Consider the following 21595-nt stretch of genomic DNA (forward strand, 5'->3'; position numbering starts at 1 on the left):
AAGGTTTCCTCTTTTATTCTGTCTCTTAAAGTAGCAGCTGTAAGAGTGGTTTATGATGCAGAGAACCTGGCTGCGGTTACAGATTGAACACCATAGAGGGTGAGGAGCAAACAGCAACCTCGACCGAAGGTCTAGCTTAAGTTCTGGACACCTCAATACTGTAGCAGCTAGCCTGCTCACGCGTGGCAGGAGAGGGAAAAAACAACACAGCGAAAACAATGTTATTACCCAAGAGCGATGTGCAAGAAATGTGGACGGTTGTTGTCAGTGGTGTGAAAAGGTCGAGCCGTTTCGGATTTGTTGGTCTGTCGCAATTAAAAAGTGGGTGATTTTGGCGCGTATATAGCCTACACTCCAGAGTTAACGATTATCTTGTAATCAAAAGTTCTCTGTAATCGGAAAGCAGAGGATGAGGGGAAGTGACAGGATGAGTGTAAAGAGGAAAGGAAGAGATGTGTGGGACAGTGAGCAGCTGAGTAGCTCCGGTGTTGGTAGATTGGCACAGTAACATTTGATCACTGACCGGTCATTGGATGGAAGACATGAGGGGTGAACGTTTTATGGGACAACAAAAAGGTTGAATGGTTATATTTTCTCTGGTTTTATTGCCTGTGTTTCTGACAAGAACAATATGGCGGCCGTGATGCCAGCTCACTATGTGGACGATGTAGTTCACTATGTGCCTGTTTTCACTTGGTTTTAAAAAGCACAACCCAATAGGGAAGAGCAATTGTAGTAAACTCATGTTGATCAAATGATCAAGAATGGCCAGTGCATCACAGTCCAATGGACACAAAAGCAGGCAACATGCCCAAGACAGCTTCCACTGCAGCACCTTAGAGTAGGTTGTACATTTCTAGTATTTTCATTAGCACAACCTGTTAAAAAAATCAACGGTTCCCTTATATAAGATAGCTTTTCCATGTGCTTTTTTTCTATCCTGTAGATATTGGAATCATTTGGAAGCTTTGTTAAAAGGCACTCGATAAACAATGACATTGTTACAGACATTGCTATGTGTGATGTCATAGCGCGACCTATGACGTCACTGCAGTCTTTCCCAGAATGCAATGCACAGCCTGCCTTTGAGTCACACGAACTGCTGGATCTCAATATGCGCAATTTCTTTTCTCGAAAGGGGCTTTCAGAGACACTGGAGTGGATCCCAATGCCCTAAGGGGAGACAAATTGGGCCCCGTCAAGACTCATTGAGAATGTGACTAAAATTGGTTTGTGGTTCATGTCCTGCGCTGTCCAATAAAGAGGGAACACCTCACAGGGAGAGAGAGGAGAGAGTGAAGCCTAGTCACATTAGTGGTGCCAGAGGTACACAAAGAGCACTGAAAAACAAGAGGCTTTTTAGGGCTCTAACACCACAGCGGGCAGGCATACAGGGACACAGAGGCTTGCGTCAGGAATGGCACCCTATTCCTTATATAGTGCACTACTTTTGACCAGAGCCCTTACGACCTGGTCAAATGTAGTGCACTATATATGGAATAGGATGCCATTTCAGACACAGCCAGACACTCAGCCACTCCAACAGGGTACCGTAATGGGGACAGAGACACACAGTGCTCCAGAACAGGGCACTTTAATGGAAATAGCGCGCCTGCCATCCCACAGACACAAGCCCATTTATTATGGGACAATCTTCGGAGATGAAGTCATCGAAAAAAATCTCTAATGGCAATGGATATGGTATTGATGGGAGGCTGAAAGGGGTGAGGCGGAGACGTTTACAGGCTAAAGAGGCTAATTGGGGACAAAAGGCTGACAACAGAGGCTTTTTAGGCTTGGTTGAAAGGTTACCGTCAACATGTTGTAGTGTACTATTCTGGCTAGAAAAGAACCCATTAGGTCAGAGTACAGTAGTGTTTACCCAGCCCGTAAAAATGGAATCTAATAGGGTTCATTATCAGATGGATCTTGAAGAGAGATAACGTTTGCTAAAGCCGATAACACTATGCTTCCATATGTTGGTTCGGTATGTTCAACATTCAGATGTTAAACAAAGAAGCACACCAGATGCTAACGTGTCAACGCTAGTCGGGAATTTAGTTCCTGTCCTAATAGTGCTGAGCGATTAGTGCTTTTTGAGATTGGTTTGGTTTTGGGTCGATTATAAAAAGGACTAAAATCACAGTGTACAATTTCTCTATATATTTTTTGTTGATTAAATGCACTCTGAATTATGTGGGTTGAATGCTGTAACAACACAGAATAATACAATTATTAAAAGTCCAATGATGGTAATGACTACCAATTACTGCTTATCACTTATTATAAACTGGGTGGTTCAACCCCTGAATGCTGATTGGCTGACAGCTGTGGTATATCAGACCGTAAATCACGGGTATGACAAAACATTTATTTTTACTGCTCTAATTATGTTGGTTACCAGTTTATAATAGCAAAAAGGCACCTCGGGTTTGTTTTGGAAAATCGCCAATGTACTGTGCATTCAGGAAGTATTCAGACCCCTTGACCTTTTCCACATTGTGTTACGTTACAGCCTTATTCTAAAATGGATTAAATTGTTTTCCCCCCTCATCAATCTTCACACATTACCCCATAATGACAAAGCAAAAACAGGTTTTTAGAAATGTTAGCCAATGAATAAAAATACAACAAACTGAAATATCACATATACATAAGTATTCGGACCCTTTACTCAGTATTTTGTTGAAGCACCTTTGGCAGCGATTACAGCCTCGAGTCTTCTTGGGTATGATGCTACAAGCTTTGCACATCTGTATTTGGGGAGTTTCTTCCATTCTTTTCTGCAGATCCTTTCAAGCTCTGTCAGGTTGGATGGGGAGCATCTCTACACATATATTTTAAGGGTCTCTCAACAGACGTTCAATTGAGTTCAAGTCCGGGCTCTGACTGGGCCACTCAAGGACATTCAGAGACTTGTCCTGAAGCCATTCCTGGGTTGTTTTGGCTGTGTGCTTAGGGTCGTTGTCCTGTTGGAAGGTGAACCTTCGCCCCTGTCAGAGGTTCTGAGCGCTCTGGAGCAGGTTTTCATCAAGGATCTCTCTGTGCGTTGCTCCGTTCATCTTTCCCTCTATCCTGGCTAGTCTCCCAGTCCCTGCTGCTGAAAAACATACCCACAGCATGATGCTGCCACCACCATTGCTTCACCATAGGGATGGTGCCTAGTTTCCTCCAGACGTGACGCTTGGCATTCAGGACAAAGAGTTCAATCTTGGTTTAATCAGACCAGAGAATCTTGTTTCTCATGGTCTGAGATTCCTTTAGGTGCCTTTTGGCAAACTCCAAGTGTGCTGTCATGTGCCTTTTTACTGAGGAGTGGCTTCCGTCTGGCCACTGTATCATAACGGCCTGATTGGTGGAGTGCTGCAGAGATGGTTGTCCTTCTGGAAGGTTCTCCCATCTCAGCAGAGGAACTCTAGAACTCTGTCAGGGTGACCATTGGGTTCATGGTCACCTTCCTGACCAAGGCCCTTCTCCCCCGATTACTCAGTTTGGCCAGGCAGACAGCTCTAGAAGAGTCTTGGTGGTTCCAAACTTTTTCCATGAAAGAATGACGGAGGCAAATGTGTTCTTGGGGACCTTCAATGCTGCAGAAATGTTTTGGTACCTTTGCCCAGATCTGTGCCTCGACACAATCCTGTCTCGGGACTCAACGGACAATTCCTTCAACCTCATGGCTTGGTTTTTGCTCTGACATGCACTGTCAGCTGTGGGACCTTATATAGGCAAGTGTGTGCCTTTCCAAATCATGTCAAATCAATTGAATTTACCACAGGTGGACTCCAAGTTGTAGAAACATCTCAAGGATGATCAATGGAAGAAGGATGCACCTGAGCCTAATTTCGAGTCTCATAGCAAAAGGTCTGAATACTTATGTAAATAAGCTATCGCTGTTTTTTTAGTTTTTTTAATACATTTGCAAAAATGTCTAAAAACCTGTTTTCACTTTGTCATTATGGGTTATTGTGTGTAGATTGATGATGTTTTATTTCATCCATTTTAGAATAAGGCAAAAACGTAACAAAATTTGCTAAAAGTCAAGGGGTCTGAATATTTTCCCGAACGCACTGTACCACAGCTAAGGGCTGTATCCAGGCACTCCGCGTTGCATCGTGATTAAGAACAGCCCTTAGCCATGGTATATTGGCCATACACCACACCTCCTCGTGTCTTATTGCTTAATTAACCCATGTGACCTACTTGTGTGTATGTACTGACATGTAAATTGGAAAGTCTTTTTTTTGTGTCTGTAATGTATTTTTCGTTATGTGTCGCGACCTCACTAAGACTAGCTGTCGCCATTTGCGTCGGCTAATGAGGATCCTAATGAATCAAACCATCATTTATTCACATTACTTTAGTATAATACAATATTTCAGTTGTGTATATTACATTTGTTTTATTTGATGACTTTATTGTTTCATTTCAAGTCATCATCTCGTCTCTATAGAGCTGCTGCCTATACTGTTTGACAAAAACACAATTTTGTAGTTCCTCAAAGTAAATATGGCATCATTTTTTACGAGTGCTGAATATCAACTATCAATCACTTAGATCATGTATTTTCAGGTAGAGATACCTCACGAAGCAACAGCTGCTCTCTATATCACCTCACGATTGCACATTCATCTCTCTTCCCTAGCAGGCGTAAAAGAAACAGACTGGAATAGTAGATGTGCAATGGATTATGGTCATTGTAGTTAACTACCACATTTTATGCGCTTAACTATGTAGAATATTGGTCTGTTGGAAATTCCAATCCCTATTTCATCGCACAGTTCAGGCTAGATCCGATTTATCTCCAGATAAATGTGCGCATTGAGCTCACAAATCATTTTACCAATTAGTTGTTTAAAAACGAAACATGTATCTACATTTCAGTTAATTGCTCAGCACTACTTAGGACATAGCGCCTAGGGGAGCAGGACATGTTTTACGTCAACACATACAGTTTTGGTGTTTGTTGTTTGTATAACAGGAGGGGGATGTAGGGCAACATTGATGAGACTCCCTGGGAGGGAATACATTTTTTAAAATCAGTTTCATTCCGTTATCATTGATTCAATGAGATAAAGAGACAACGCAGAGGCAGAAATCAGTGAGCCCAAAAAAAACAGAGGCGTCGCATCAATGACCAAGTAGGAGCAGGCTGCAACATTCCACAATTCTTCCTATAGTGTTTTGTCTATTGTTGACGAGTGGAATGCCCGCATGGCTGGCGAAAGTGTTGTGGAGCACGACAGTTGAGAGACGGAAAGACAATTGAAGTGGTGGAGAGGGACATTAGGTCGGACTGCCACTAGTTGCATCACACGTCCAAATACTGTTTGACGTCAGCGTGATAGTTTCGACAACCGTGGAAGTTAGCTTAAACCAACAAAAAAAATAATAATCGGAAACGGAAGGAAAAGTAAAGACTGGTCCGGCCATCAAGGTCAAATTAAAAACAACCATGACAACAGCAACAACAACAACAACAATAACAAACATCAACAACAAAATCAAACTGAAAAACTAAAAAACTCTGGATCAGAGTGTCTCTTCATCTTTGGTATAAAAATGGCCATCCTTGGGCTGCATTTGATCCACAACTAGGAAAGACTACAGAAATTGTCAACAATTTCTTCTATTGCTTCTGCTCTGATTGGTTTAAACCGTAAGCTCCTGCTGTAGGCTATCTACGAAGTATAATCACTGCAAGCATTTTTTCCACAGTTTTTTTTGTGTGTTTGTTTTAGACTTTTTTTCTTCTTAATTCTTTTTTTGTTGTTGCAGTGTGACAAGCAAAGCGGGCTAAAAACATCTGAAAGCTCATAAAAAAAGGTCAAAGGTTGCAGATAAAAAGCGCTAACGTCATCAACGGCAATCTTGCCATAAAATTATATAATTATGATCATAAAAAACAAGTTCAGCATTTGCAACAGACTGCCTTTTCTACAATGCAGTGTCTTTTTTCCCCTCCTAATTCTGAATAATCTCTTCAAAGCTTTATCTTCTCCCCCTCTTTTCCTCTGCAGACATTTCGTTTTTTCTCTAACACTCAGTTACCTCTGACATAATTATTTATCAAAGTTTTCTTCTAATGAAGAAAAGAAAAAAACTCTTCTCTATTAAATCTGTACAGTTTATGTGATAGATCTTCTTCTTTTTTTATGTCTCTAGCTCAACTCCGGCAGTGTCTTGTACCATCACAGTGGTCCAAGAGACTGATTTAGTTTGCTTTTTATTTTCAACGAGACGCCAGACTTAACTCTCTGTAAAAAGTCCTCTGACACCCTTAAAATTAAGGCCATGAAGATTCAAGAAAGAAAAGCAGTTGTTTTGAATATATCTAGAAAACTAAAATTTTACACGAGAAATCCCAAAAAAAAGAGTGAAAAGAAATCGTAGCTTAATATCTGAGGAAGACAATCTCTGTGTATCTCAAACTTTGACTCCCCTTTTTCTAATTACAAAATAAACCTCATCACCTACCTGCGCGTTCAACATTTCAATTCGTTTTTGTATTTTTTTGTACTTTTTTTTCAGTTGAGAAATTTCTTGAAGAAACAACTCAAGCTCAAGCCCAGTCCACCAGGCATGTTCTCAGACTAAACATTTTCACCACTTTGCACTGTGCCCAGCGACTCCACCCCCACCCCTCCTCTCTTCCAGGTATGAAATGGAAAAAAAGTGTCTATTTTTTGGTGCCTGGGCAATCTGGAAGCAATCCCTCTTCTCTCCGCATTCTCAGTGCAGCCAACCCCTCTGTTTCAAGGCAACGCTGTCACAGGAATATTCTCTGCGCCGGTCGCTATCTAATGAGGAAGAGAAGAACCACAACGAGAGAGAATAAAGGGACAATTCACCCAAATTGAATTATTAATTAAAAATGACATATTGAATTACCGTGTAGAATAAACAGTCTATGGACACGGTATGACAGCATTTGAACCAGTGTCCAGGTAAACTAAACCAAAGCACAGATTGTACCCTGTCCATAGACTGCTTAGCGAGTAAGGAAACTAATATATAATTTGTAATTTGGGAAAACTATCCCTTTTAAAGGAGTCAACAGCTATAAAAACTCAATGTAAAAGAACAAAGCAGCAATTAGTCAGCTATAATATGGCAAAATAGCAGACAATGACAGCATAATACATGACAGCTATTAGTCATGATGTCAGCAGTACTCACTTGGACTGGTATGAGTAAGCAGTAACAAGGTCACTGGAGCCATCCACCTGGATCTGCTGCTGCTGCACACTCACATCCTGCGATGAGGGGGCCACCGACTGAGGAGAAGCATCCGTGACCACTCCCTATGGGGACAAGAAGTGGGTGTGAGACAACAGGAAGTGACATCTTCCGTGTAACTCAATGTAACCTTTTTTTTGTAATATATTTTGTATGACATCACATTTTACGTACGCTAGCGTTCAAAAGTTTGGGGTCAATGAGAAATTAAAATGACATCAAATTGATCAGAAATGCAGTGTAGACATTGTTAATGTTGTAAACATAGACTATTGTAGTTGGAAACGGCTGATTTTTAATGGAATATCTACATAGGCGTACAGAAGCCCATTATCAGCAACGTTCCAATGGCACGTTGTGTTAGCTTATCAAGTTATAGAACCCACAAATGCTGACGCTCCAGATACTCAACCAGTCTAAAGGCCAGTTTTATTGATTCTTTAAATCAGGACAACAGTTTTCAGCTGTGCTAACATAATTGCAAAAGGGTTTTCTAATGATCAATTAGCCTTTGAAAATGATAAACTTGGATTAGCTAACAGAACGTGCCATTGGAACACAGGAGTGATGGTTGCTGATAATGGGTCTCTGTACGCCTATGTAGAAATTCCATAAAAAATCTGCCGTTTCCAGCTACAATAGTCATTTACAACATTAACAATGTCTACACTGTATTTCTGATAAATTTGATGTTATTTTAATGGACCAAAAAAAATAGCTTTAAACTTTTGAACGGTAGTGTATGTCTCTGCGTAATTATGTACCAAGCTGTTTAAATAAACCTAAACATATGGATCTTCGTGAACGATTTCCTGAGTAATACTACAGTAACCTTGAGAGAGAGAGAAAAAAAGAAAAACTCTTTTAAAGTCACAAGACTACATGTGAAAGGATATGGGCTTCAATTCCGTATGTACTTTAACCTTACTGATCGTCGGCCATCACGGTCTCATCTCCATCACGTTAACAAGACTCCAAGGATGCTCCCAACACCATGTTAATACATCACCCTCCGAGATACTCCTTGTCTGCAGCTCATCTCAACAGTACAGATATATGATGGCGGCATTGAGGATGGAATAGGTCGAGAGGCAGCAAGAGAACCCCTGGGCTTGGGCTCTCTCTCTCTCTCTCTCTCTCTCTCTCTCTCTCTCTCTCTCTCTCTCTCTCTCGTGACTTTATGAAGGGCAGCTATCTCCTGATTATCTTCTCCTGTCTGGAGCTGGGGGAGATGGATGGTGGTGTCAGGGCGTTGTCGGCTGGGCAGCCACTCGCTAACCAGAGGCCTGGGGCTGAGGAATGTGTGTGATGAGCACACGGGCCATCCGGGAGAGGGACAGCACCGCCGGCAGTGTGTCTCACTTCAGCGCCTGCCATCTGACACACGACTGATACTCCATTTGAATGGGCCGGACCTGTCAGCCCTCCACACTCGTCATTTCTCAACGTGTGCCCGCCCGCTCTGAACTGCACGCTCGGCACACTCAACAGTAGCCGTGGCAACGTGTGCGTGGAAGTTTTTAAATCGAGCGGATGTTGCCGTGTCAGTGTGTGTGTTTGTGCGTGTCTATCTGTGTGTGTGTGTGTGAGAGTGTGTATGCATTCCTGCCCTTAGGAGTGTATGTGTGTGTGCATCCAGTGTGAGTATGTACATGCAATCTATGTGTAGATCTATGTATATGTGTGTGTGTGTGTATCCGTGTGTGTGTATCCATGTATCTCTGCGTCTGTTTTTTTTTTGTTGGTTTCATTATCCTTGTGGGTACCAGAAGTCTTCACAAGGATAGTAAAACAAGGGAAAAATCGGACAAGTGGGGACATTTCGCCAGTCCCCAACAAGGATAAAAAGGCCATTTTAGGCTTAGGGGTTAGGTTTAATGTTAGGGAAAATAGGATCTCGAATGGGAATCAATTGTTTGGTCCCCACGAGGATGTTAAAACAGACTGTGGCTCACTTACTTCAACGGGGACGGCTGTCTGAGGCACAGGAGTGTACTGAGGAATGTAGGTCCCTTGCATAGGCGCCCCGGCAGCCGCAGCAGTCATGTACTGGAACACACACACATCAACAACCTGTCATGTCTTGTCCTTGTCCTAACTTCAACAACAATCAATTGATCACAGGGAACAGAAACAATCATCGATGCGGGTTCGGTTTATTAACAATCATGCCAGACTGTCGCGATCCAAGTGACTGAACGTTATGGATGACACGCTATGGGTTAAAGAATCATTTTGAAGCCTTGAGACAATTGAGAAATGGATTGTGTGCCACTCAGAGGGTGAATGGGCAAGACAAAAGATTTAAGTGGCTTTGAATGGGGTATGGTATTTATTTATTGTATTTATATTTAATTTAACTGGGCAAGTCAGTTAAGAACAAATTCTTATTTACAATGACGGCCTACCCCGCGCAAACTCTAACCCAGACGACGCTGAGCCAATTGTGCGTCGCCTTATGGGACTCCCAATCACGGCCGGTGGTGAGACAGCCTTGAAGTAGGTGCCAGGCACACCGGATTGTGTCAAGAACTGCAACGCTGCTGGGTTTTTCCACACTCAACCGTTTCCAGAGTGTATCAAGAATGGTCCACCATCCAAAGAAAATACAACCAACTTGACACAACTGTGGGAAGCATTGGAGTCAAAATGGGCCAGTTTCCCTGTGGAATGCTTTCGACACCTTGTCCATGCCCCGATGAATTGAGGCTGTTCTGAGGGCAAAGGGGGGTTGCAACTCAATATTAGGAAGGTGCTCCTAATGTTTGGTATACTCAGTATATATATATAATGTCATTGTAATTCCCTTTCCATCCTTAGGAGGGCGCTGTGAGACATACATATGTGTTTTTACCAGAGCTGTCTGACTATGGAAGGCTAGTGAGAAGGGAACCGAGAGGAGAAAGCAGAGACACCCTGCTGATCCTGGACTTCACAGGCAGGCAAATGCCCCCTCCTAAGTGGGAGAGAGAGCAGAAACCAGAGGAGAGAAAAACAGAGCACTCAGATCACCCTGAGTGCGCGCTACACGTGTGTTTTGGTGTGCGTGCGCACGAACTGTGTATGTGTGTATGTGTGTACGTGCATGTGTGTGCACCCCATGGCCTATATTCCATACCAGACCTTTTAACAGAGCTGCAGGATGGCCATTTTACAGACGTCCTACATGCTGGGTTGGATGACAGCCACATGGCTTTCTCATGCAAAATAAATGGAGGCTAGTGGGCCTTTGTGTGTGTGTATGTGTGTGTGTGTGTGTTTGATTTGACAGTCTATGCTTTTTAATCATCACATGCTTGTGTGTAGGATGTCTACACAATATGCAGATCAATCTAATCTCTCCCCTCTCCAGTGTACAGTACATGTGTGTTCGTGTGAGAGAGAGAGAGGCTTTTAGCAATAACGCCTGAAAATCCCTCATAATAAAAACCCAGCCGGGTTGCCTCGCCTCTTCCTGTTTCTGTTTTTCACAGGAAAAGGAAGGACAATTCCTTTCTCTTTCTCCCTCCTTTCCCTCGTTCCTTTGCCTCCCTCCCAGTGATGAAACGCGTGGCCGTGGCCCGGCGCCGGTGGAGTGTCATTACCGGCAGCGACGCTAATGGATCGGGTACGGCTCCGCTGCGCAGCGCTAATGAGAGGAGTTAAAGGCCACGGACACGGGTGATTAACTTACCCCTCTCCTCTCCCTGCTGCACAGGGCCACCGACACCCTGGGAGGACGGGTGCGGAGGGAGAGGAAGATGGTAAGGGGAGGAAGGGGGAGGGATGGGGAAGGTGAGGGGGAGATGATAGGGGAAGGGAGGGGAAGATGGTAGGGGGAGGGAGGTGGAAGGTGATGGGGAGATGGTAGTGGGAGGGAGGGGAAGATGGTAGTGGGAGGGAGGGTGAGATGGTAGTGGGAGGGACGGGAAGATGGTAGTGGGAGGGAGGGGGAGATGGTAGTGGGAGGGAGGGGGAGATGGTAGGGGGAGGGAGGTGGAGGGGGTGAGGTGGCACGTCTGACTTCCTGACTCTGTAAGACTCTCTCTTGGTTGTCCCCTCTCTCTCTCCCTCCCTCTCACTCTTTCCCTCATTCTCTCTGTCCTTCTCTTTCAGTCCAGAATCCGCTAGAAGAGGGCTATCACATTCCCTGTGTGACCTTCTCTGCTCTGGCGAATGGCACCCCGTTGCATACCAATTCCTCAGGGCCTTTTGTCCCTCCCCGTAATCCATTAGTTATTCCACTAACTCACCTGTGAAGACTGGCATGAAAGCAAATGGAGGGAAGCGGAACTTAATTAGCGATATCAAAACCGATGTGTCAAGCAGAGACAGGCTTTTGAAATGGTATATCTCTCTGTAGCTTGATAAGGGGGCTTAACAAAGGAACGTCTTCAGCCTCCCTGACCTTTCCGCTAACCCATTTACATGACCCTGACTTTACAGTCCCCAGCGCCCTGACATGTCAGGGGTTGACAGGGAGAGCTGACAGCGCGTGTAAAGTTGGTGGAATAATTGGCTGAAACGAGCAAGATCATTTTGGCCAGTTCATTTTGGCATTACCGCTCGCGGGGGTCATGTCTAGGCCAAATGAAGGTCCTCTAATTGTAGTATAGATAGTAGTATAGATAGTAGATAGTACACACACGAGATAACGAGTGTGCACGCGCGCACACACACACACACACACACACACACACACACACAAAAAGCCTCGAGCAGATGGCATGTTTGATGAGCGCGAGGTGGCCTCGGCCTGTGTTCTTAACGAGGGTGGCGTGAGTGGACTCCGTAAGGATCCCTCTCACTGCACTATCCACACAGCCAAGAGCACCAGTGGGGTGCAGGGAAGACAACTCCCTCTCTATCTGTCCGTCTACAGTACATACCGGGTTCCGGCAGCAACTCGCTGTAGGTAATTAATGGTGGCACAGCATCAGAATGGATACTGATGAGTTCCACTTTAGAGATATTCATAAGATTTGCATCTTCCCTGCGGGGCATTACTAGCCTGATGGAACCAGCCGGCTTGCGGCATTCACCATTCTATTTCACTTCACGTATACGCCTGGGCCTAATACAACAGATACTCTCTCTGCATTTGTATGCAGAGAGAGTGACACTTGTGGTCATCCATACAGAGATGGATGTTTAACTGAAGAATAAAGGAGGACATATGCTATGGAAATGTCTTGCTGGGCAATGACGCAGTACTCCTGTCACACCATGCAAGGCCCTATGAGACCAGGCGGAAAAAAATATATACCATACAAACTCGATCCATTACTATTACAGTCACACTGTACAACAGGATGCCCACTCGTATCCATGCTCATACAACGTCTATGAGGGATGAGGGCTCAGACTAGCCTTGCTTCATCACTGTTATCCACATAGACATAGAATTACTAGACCGGGAATCCATTTCTTCGCTTGTTTCCATTTATCCAGAACGACTTCCAGTTAGTGCATTCACCTTAAGATAGCTAGGTGAAACAACCACATCCTCAGTCCTATTAGGAAAGTCAGTGCTAGTAAGAAAAGCTGTGTGGAGGATGGGTTCTAGCAGCAGCCTGTCTGGTTCTCCAGTCTGATCCAGTGTTAACCTGTAGGAGGGTGAGCCTAAGAACCCGTCGCCCGGAGGGACATCGCTGCTCCCAGGGAGGATAAAAAGGGACAGCGTGGTGCGCTAATCCCTCTTTACTGGGGACGAGTCCACTGAGTTGACCAACAACCTGTCTGTCAGCCACTGTCGCCATGACGACCAGAGCTGGATGTGAAGGATAGCTTAGGGGGAAGGAAGGTCACCTCTTGTCATGTCCCAACTGTGTCACTGTGCTGAAGGCACTGTCGGATTTAAATACGAAGGGCAGAATCTAACAAACGGGTGAGGGCCATTGGCATAATATACATGAAAAGTAGCAACATCAAGCATTTGAAACAATATCTAGGAATGCCAACTGAAAACAAGAACAAGACAATAACGTTGTCAAAGTGAGTTGAGGTTACCGCCACATTTTGATAGCGGAGTAGAACTGTGTTGACCTTCAAAGCCGTTTCGTAACGAGGAACTTTCCTCACCACCGTTTAACGGGTGCCGACATTCCTATACTCATTCTTTACCGTAAAAATACGTCTGTATTCTCGGAAACCTACGGTCACCGCTCCTGGGGCAGAATGGGAACACTTAGTTATTTCCTTTGGGAGAAAAGAAAAAAGCCACAGCCATGTCACCACAGGGACTTTGAGAACAGCCAAAAGTATTCTGAGGTGTGGCGGCCATTTTGGTTGTTGACTGTGAGGACAGACAGGTGCTGACTGAGGCTTTCCTAGGACAGAGCAGCATGAATGACATGACGTAAAACAGCTCACCATATGTAAACACTCCATGTTAAAATCATACGAATATACCTAGTCATAACCTGTTTCCACAGGTTCTTCCTATGAGGCAACCATAAAGGGGCTTTCCCATCTGGCTCCGAACCGCATGATAAGAAGACACATGGCTTCTTCCCAATAGATTATCAGGGCATTGCATGCTATATGCAGCACACATAATAGTCTACATACAGTGTAGTGCCTCGGGGCTGTAGTCGGGTAGAAAGGAGCTTTTCATTTATATTCATCACACATCAAAACCCATCAACGTAGATTCACTCGCTCCAATCCTGCCTGTTAGCACAGCTGGGAGAGATTAGGGTCATTCTTTCATCCCAGAGCCAACATGGCGTCGCAGTTGCTGACAACTCATCTGGAAACACATGGCGCCGGCGGTAACTGTACAATGCAGCACTGTTTCAATCACGCGATTACACTCAAGACCCAGTGCTGGAGTAAACTAAGCCCCCTCTGCCCCTGGAGACATAGGGTTAGAGCAGGAAGTGGAAGACTGGATAGTGTGTGACACCTCTAAATCTCCTGACACAAGGGGGGAGGGAGGGGGGGGGGGGTCCCTTTCTAAAAGGGGGAAAGCAGGAAGCTGGTTGGAGTGATATGGTTGATGTGTGATTCAGCGGGTTAGAGGAGTCATCATATCGCCTGGCGTTCACAGTGAGGCTCGTTGTTCTAGTCAATGGGAAATCTGTTCAACTTTGGGATATTAAAGGAGATACGCTTGTCAAACATCTTGCTGTTCACACACACCAAGTGACGGATTTTCCATGTTGGACATGGAGACACTTTCAGAGATATATCCACACATTTCATTTAGGTAAACGCAGAAAGAATTTAATTCACCGGTGCCATTGTCTGACCCTTAGACATAGATATTGCTGCTGTAGATACGGCACTGACCGTAGAATCCTGTACTATTAGGTAAGGACATGAACACTACGGTGAAGCTACGGTGGAACCAAATCTGCCGCCGATACTGTTCAAGTACAGAGTTGAGAGTGAGACTACCGTATGTGGCTTGAGTCGATGTAAAGATATAAGCTATGCCCCTGATTACAGTCCGTGAAAGGTAGTGTTTTCCTTGAGTAGAGATGCAGGCTTTCAGAGAAATATGATTTCAGGCAGAATGTACCGCACACCCAGAGCTGATTGGTGAAGGTGTTGGAGGCAGAAGGCAAAACTGGAGAAACAAGAAAAATGATCTGAGGAAGGTCGACTGACCGAAACCTCATCCACAATTAAAGAGACCTTTTCCTGTTTCTCCAGAGAATATTAGTAGATACGGTCCTATGTGACTCGGTCGGTAGAGCACGACTCTTACAACACCAAAGGGGGTTCGCGGGTTCGACTTCTGCTGGGGCCACCCATACGAAAACAATCTATGCACGCGTGACCGTAAGGACGCCTTGGATGAAATCATCTGCTATTTATATATTAGATACAGGAGGCATGGTAGGAAAGATAGCTGCCGTCTCGGAGTGATATTATTGGACGTGAATAGGACATACAACGGTGCATTCTCAAAGTGATATGATTTAGCTCAAGTAGACCCAGTATGGAGGGGTCCATGGATGGTACAGTACTCACACTTCCTGTAGTGCCCAGGGACAGATGGTTCATCTGCTGGGAGAGCGGGCCCATCATGTTGGCAGGCTGCATGGACATGGTGTGGTCCATGGCTGGGGTGATCACTGCACCCTGAGGGAGGGGAGAGGGGGAAAGGGGGGGGGGGGGTAGAGGGCATGTTAAGGCAATAGTGCCAATCGGTGGGCGGAGAACAAAGTGGCAATTTATACATCAATGGGTTGTTGAGCGTTGGCGCAGCAGAGCATCAGAGAAACAATACCCGCTGTTATACCTGTTGATGTTGCCGATGTGCTGTACGCGACTGGTTCATTGATTGTCTGTGGTCGGCACACATCTCTTCCCCTCATGCTATTGCGACACGTGTAGCCCTAACAGGCGGATCAGTAGCGGTAACGTGTTCTTTTTCATAAAGCGCTCTGGATGGAACAAGAGGGAATGTGAAGAATTCATGGCTGCTCTTTCATCGCCTCGTCACGAAGCGAGTTGCTTCTCGCTTCTCTCTACCAGCCAAACCTCTGGAGTGAGGCATTCAGAAACAAAGCCTTTTTCCTGGGCTCCGACTCTTTCCTCTTTTACTCGCTTTTCCCTCGCTAATTTGTCTACTGTGTCTGTCTTCCTGTGTGTGTGTGTGTGTGTGTGTGCACACCCTGCTGGTGACTGTGTGGGACGATTGGAGAACAAACTGAGCAGACATGGCCTGTCAGAATCGCTGAGGCTGTCTCCTCCCTGGCGTTCAGAACACTGCTGCTGTGTGGCAGGCCGCTCTCTTTCTCCCCCTCTCTCTCTTTCTCGCTTCCTCTCTCCCATCACTCTCTCTCTCTTCCCTCACTTTCATTTTCTCTCTCTTTTGTTTTCCCTGTCTCTTTTGTTTTCTCTTTATCTCTCTCCTATTTTTCTCTCTCTCTCCTGCCTCTCTCTCGCCTGTCTTTCTCTCTCTTGCCCATCTCTCCACTCCCCCCCTCTGCACGCATGTAAGGCCCAATCCCTCCCGGAGTTTCATCTCAGCAAAAAAGAAGGGAAGGCGGGCTGGAGAGAGGAGGGTGGAAGAGGGTAATGGAAAAGCGGGTGACAGCAGAGAGAGAGATTGGGAGATAAGGGAGAGGGATAGACAGAGAGAGAGAGATGGGGGATAGAGGAGTGGGGGAGTTAGATGGATATTGGGAGACAGAAAAAGGTGAAGAAGATGGATTGAGGGAGAGACAGGACAGAGCTAAGGATACCTGTAACCGATTCAGCGGCTGACAATGCTTTTATAATGGGAAACGGAGAGTAACGGAAGGGCTTAATTCACAGATGTGTCGGGGAGAGTTAAGCCGATTTATGATTTCGATTTTCTGTGTTTGCGAGAGTGTGTGTGTGTGAGTCTGTCTGTCTGTCTGACTGTCTGTGTGTGTGTGTGTGTGTGTGTTTGTCTTTGTGAGTCCAAGGAGAGCCAGCAAAAGAGGTGAGAATGATTTGTCTAGTTTGTGTGTGTGTGTGTGTGTTTAAGAATGATATACTAGATAATATATATTCATGAGATTCTGATATGTATGAGGACGTGTTTTTGAGTCTATATTCAATTACTGTTTGTGTCGGCATGTGTGTATGTCATACTGACTGTGTATGTCATACGGAGTGTGTGTGTGTATGTCATACTGAGTGTGTATGACATACACACACACACACACACACTCAGTATGACATACACATACACACTCAGTATGACACACAGACATACTGTTTGTGTCGGTGTGTGTGTATGTCATACTGAGTGTGTGTGTGTATGTCATACTGAGTGTGTATGGGTCATACTGAGTGTGTATGGGTCATACTGAGTGTGTATGTCATACTGAGTGTGTGTGTGTGTCATATTGAGTGTGTGTATGTCATACTGTGTATGTCATTCTGAGTGTGTGTCTGTGTGTCATACTGAGTGTGTATGTGTATGTCATGCTGAGTGTGTGTGTGTGTCATACTGAGTGTGTGTGTGTCATACTGAGTGTGTATGTGTATGTCATACTGAGTGTGTGTGTATAATATACTGAGTGTGTGTGTGTGTATCATACTGAGTGTGTGTGTGTGTATCATACTGAGTGTGTGTGTGTATGTCAGACTGATTGTGTGTGTATGTCATACTGAGTGTGTGTGTGTGTGTCATACTGAGTGTGTGTGTGTGTCATACTGAGTGTGTGTGTGTATGTCATACTGAGTGTGTGTGTGTGTGTATCACACTGAGTGTGTGTGTGTATCATACTGAGAGTGTGTGTGTGTATCATACTGAGTGTGTGTGTGTATGTCAGACTGATTGTGTGTGTGTGTCATACTGAGTGTGTGTGTGTGTGTCATACTGAGTGTGTGTGTGTGTGTCATACTGAGTGTGTGTGTGTATGTCATACTGAGTGTGTGTGTGTATCACACTGAGTGTGTGTGTGTATCATACTGAGTGTGTGTGTGTATCATACTGAGTGTGTGTGTGTGTGTGTGTGTCATACCGAGTGTGTGTGTGTATCATACTGAGTGTGTGTGTATGTCAGACTGATTGTGTGTGTATGTCATATTGATTGTGTGTGTGTGTCATACTAAGTGTGTATGTGTATGTCATACTGAGTGTGTATGTGTATGTCATACTGAGTGTGTGTGTGTGTGTCATACTGAGTGTGTGTGTGTGTCATACTGAGTGTGTGTGTGTATGTCATACTGAGTGTGTGTGTGTGTGTGCATGTCATACTGAGTGTGTATGTCATACTGAGTGTGTGTGTGTATGTCATACTGAGTGTGTGTGTGTGTATGTCATACTGAGTGCGTGTGTGTATGTCATACTGAGTGTGTGTGTGTGTGCATGTCATACTGAGTGTGTATGTCATACTGAGTGTGTGTGTGTATGTCATACTGAGTGCGTGTGTGTATGTCATACTGAGTGTGTGTGTGTATCATACTGAGTGTGTGTGTATGGCATACTAAGTGTGTGTGTATGTCATACTGATTGTGTGTGTATGTCATACTGATTGTGTGTGTGTGTGTGTGTATGTCATACTGAGTGTGTGTATCATACTGAGTGTGTGTGTGTATCATACTGAGTGTGTGTCTATGTCATACTGAGTGTGTATGTGTATGTCATACTGAGTGTGTGTGTGTGTGTCATACTGAGTGTGTGTGTGTGTCATACTGAGTGTGTGTGTGTATGTCATACTGAGTGTGTGTGTGTGTGTGCATGTCATACTGAGTGTGTATGTCATACTGAGTGTGTGTGTGTATGTCATACTGAGTGTGTGTGTGTGTGTCATACTGATTGTGTGTGTGTGTGTGTATGTCATACTGAGTGTGTGTGTGTGTATCATACTGAGTGTGTGTATCATACTGAGTGTGTGTGTGTATTATACTAAGTGTGTGTGTATGTCGTACTGAGTGTGTGTGTGTATCATACTGAGTGTGTGTGTATGTCATACTGACTGTGTGTGTATACTGAGTGTGTGTGGGTTGCTAACAGGAGAAGCAGATAAACTGTAGCTAGTTAGTTAAAGACGGCGAGATGTCAGACATCAAGGCTGTTAGACGGGCTGTAATGCCCTCGGTCTGATGTGAAGCGGGCTTTACAGACAACCCCCTGATTGAGCTGGCTAACTGTAGAGGCACTGGGCCCCTAATACCAGGATTGCCCACCTTCATAATGTATGTATTGTGCACCACCACCAAAGCACCCGCAGAGGGAAAAAAGGAGGTTAGGCTACTAGTGTTCGGGAAATTGCACAAGTCATTCAGTGTTAGTGTGTGTGTGTTTATGGTGAGCAGCATGCTATTTCAGATAGTCTTTGTGTGCTGCCTTCCATAGCTGCACCAGGTTCCAAGGCCTCGGGCACCTTTCCAGGCTTGTAAGCCCTAAGACGGGAGGCTGGATTGTGGAGTCTATTTCTCTAATCCACAACATGAATCCCACCTAGGGCTGACAGACAGACAGACAGACAGACAGACGTCTGCCCTTGCTTTGCAGCAGCCTGCCTACAAGACCCCACGTGGTGAAGGCTAAGACACAAGTCTGAGGTACAACAATGACCCACTGTGACAGGATGTGTTGGATTTTTTTTCTTTTGACTACGCCTAGAGATCCCCCTATCTCGTTTTACCAGACGGTCCTTAACGAACAAAAACGCAGAGAGGGACCCAAGTGAAACAAAAAGAGACGACGAGACAAACTGAGACACTAAGCATTTCTAAAAGATCTTCACACGATACACTACAGCAGTGGGGCTGTATCACACTAAATGATGTGTTATAGCGGACACGTCGATGACCCCACAAGTGAACAACAGCCCACACTGTGGCTGTGATATGCTCTGCTGAGACTACCTCACCTCCCCAGATGTCAGCCGCCCTGACCGTCACAGCACTTTTACGACACGTCTCTGACTGTCTCACTGTCCCATGTGAGTGCCTGGAAACTCTGGCGTGGTGATTTACAACGTCGGGGGGGGGGGGGGGGGTGGCAGCGGTCGCCATGGTAACGGGTACCAAAAAAACAAAACGCTGGCCCGGCGTTCCCTGAAGCAGCCTCCAGAATCTGTGAGGGACAAGGATTGTGTGGGATTTGATTTGAATCTATGTCAGAGCAGTTGATGTTTTATTGAGGTGAGGAAATAGCATGGGGGAATGAACACATTTCTCCAAATTGATCTTGTAGAATCAAAATGAAATGTACTGTAAGCGACTCTGACAAAACTGCATTCCACACTACAAGCCAGTAAAACATCAATATCACTAATAATATCAATACTAATCTGATCCCAGATCCGTTTGTGCTTTTGCCTATACACCATTGTCATTATCAAACCAAATGTTCAGCATGACAATTCCATTAGGAGTTGGCAAGAGAGCAAAAACAGATTGGCACCCAGGCTATATCTGTACATCTTCTATACGCCAAACCAACAGTCTACAACTCAGAACAGACATCAACCTTTGTAACCATATTGGCTGGCAGTGACACAGTAGCTGAAGGGAAAACCAGCAGAGCCATTTTACAGAATGGGCGCGCACACAATGAGAGCAGCTCGAGGACAACCGGAGACCAAGCCGAGGCCCAGGCTCTAATTCTGCCAAACGAATCAAATTCATAACATAAACGTTCTCCCCCTGAACCAAAGTGTATCATACAGTGGGATGATTCCGTGCTTCCCATGAAGGGAGATAGTTGAGGTTTAAAGTCGCTGCAAGAAAGACCAACTATGGTACCATGCAGAGGAATTCAGTGAATATGGTGTAACTTCTACTGAACAAACATGAAAGACATACTAAAACAGCACACTGGAGTGAGCACATATATCAAGGGTGCATTCTGCACATCAGTCACTTGGGAAAAACAACAATGTTGCACTTGGCTAGTTTATCTGCTGCAGTAGTTTGGCAGAGTGGAGTGTGTGTGTTTGCCTGTGTGCATCTTAATGTGTGTTTGCTGGAGCAGGGGCCATGTGAAGCTGGCTAGGGTTCTAAAGTGCATAAAAAATTAAAATAAATCCTAAATAAATATATCCTACCGTTAGTGTCAGTTAGTCAAATTTCTGCTCTGCTAGAGCTAGAGCTGCCCCGGTCAACTGTAAGTGCTGTTATTTTTTGAAGTAGAAACGTCTAGGAGCGACAGCGGCTCAGCCACTAATTGGTAGGCCACACAAGCTCACAGAACGGGGCTGCCGAATGCTGAAGCGCGTAGGGAGTTAAAATCGTCTATCCTTGGATGCAATACTCACTACCAAGTTCCAAACTGCCTCTGAAAGCAACTTCAGCACAAGAACTGTTCGTTGGGAGCTTCAAGAAATGGGATTCCATGGCTGAGCAGCCGCACACAAGCCTAAGATCCCCATGTGCAATGTCAAGCGTCGGCTGGAGTGGTGTAAAGCTCGCCGCCATTGGACTCTGGAGCAGTGGAAATGCGTTCTTTGGAGTGATGAATCACGCTTCGCCGTCTGGCAGTACGACGGACAAATCTGGGTTTGGCGGATGCCAAGAGAACACTACTTGCCCCAATGCACAGTGCCAACTGTAAAGTTTGGTGGATGAGGAATAATGCTATGGGGCTGTTTTTCATGGTTTCTGGCTAGTGAAGGGAAATATTAACGCTACAGCATACAATGACATTCTAGACGATTCTGTGATTCCAACTTTGTGGCAACAGTTTGGGGAAGGCCCTTTCCTGTTTCAGCATGACAATGTGCCCGTGCACAAAGTGAGGCCCATACAGAAATGGTTTGTATAGATTGGAGTGGAAGAACTTGACTGGCTTGCACAGAGCCCTAACCTCAACCCCATCAAAATCCTTTGGGAATAATTGGAATGCCGACTGCGAGTCAGGCCTAATCGCCCAACATCAGTCCCCGACCTCACTGATGCTCTTGTGGCTGAATGGAAGCAAGTAACCGCAGAAATGTCC

The 21595-nt window shown here is 45.0% G+C and overlaps 1 protein-coding gene across 5 annotated transcripts in view; it reads right to left on the minus strand.

Moving 5' to 3' along the window:
* Positions 1 to 4269: 4269 nt before the first annotated feature.
* The window catches only part of LOC110488444 (RNA-binding motif, single-stranded-interacting protein 3), a 344118-nt gene continuing 326792 nt past the window's right edge, over positions 4270 to 21595 (minus strand). For 3 of the 5 annotated variants that reach the window (XM_036970690.1, XM_036970694.1, XM_036970693.1), the window contains 4 exons: positions 15196 to 15306; positions 9196 to 9285; positions 7177 to 7301; positions 4271 to 6797 (listed from right to left, as the gene is read on the minus strand). In XM_036970690.1, coding sequence (XP_036826585.1) covers positions 6794 to 6797; positions 7177 to 7301; positions 9196 to 9285; positions 15196 to 15306 — 330 coding nt within the window. In that variant the 3' untranslated portion in view covers positions 4271 to 6793. Of the gene's footprint in view, positions 6798 to 7176; positions 7302 to 9195; positions 9286 to 15195; positions 15307 to 21595 lie in introns of all 5 variants that reach the window. The other 2 variants (XM_036970691.1, XM_036970692.1) reach the window with 2 other exon arrangements.

This window comes from Oncorhynchus mykiss, chromosome 32 (genome assembly GCF_013265735.2).
Source record: "Oncorhynchus mykiss isolate Arlee chromosome 32, USDA_OmykA_1.1, whole genome shotgun sequence".
Taxonomy (NCBI): Eukaryota; Metazoa; Chordata; class Actinopteri; order Salmoniformes; family Salmonidae; genus Oncorhynchus; species Oncorhynchus mykiss.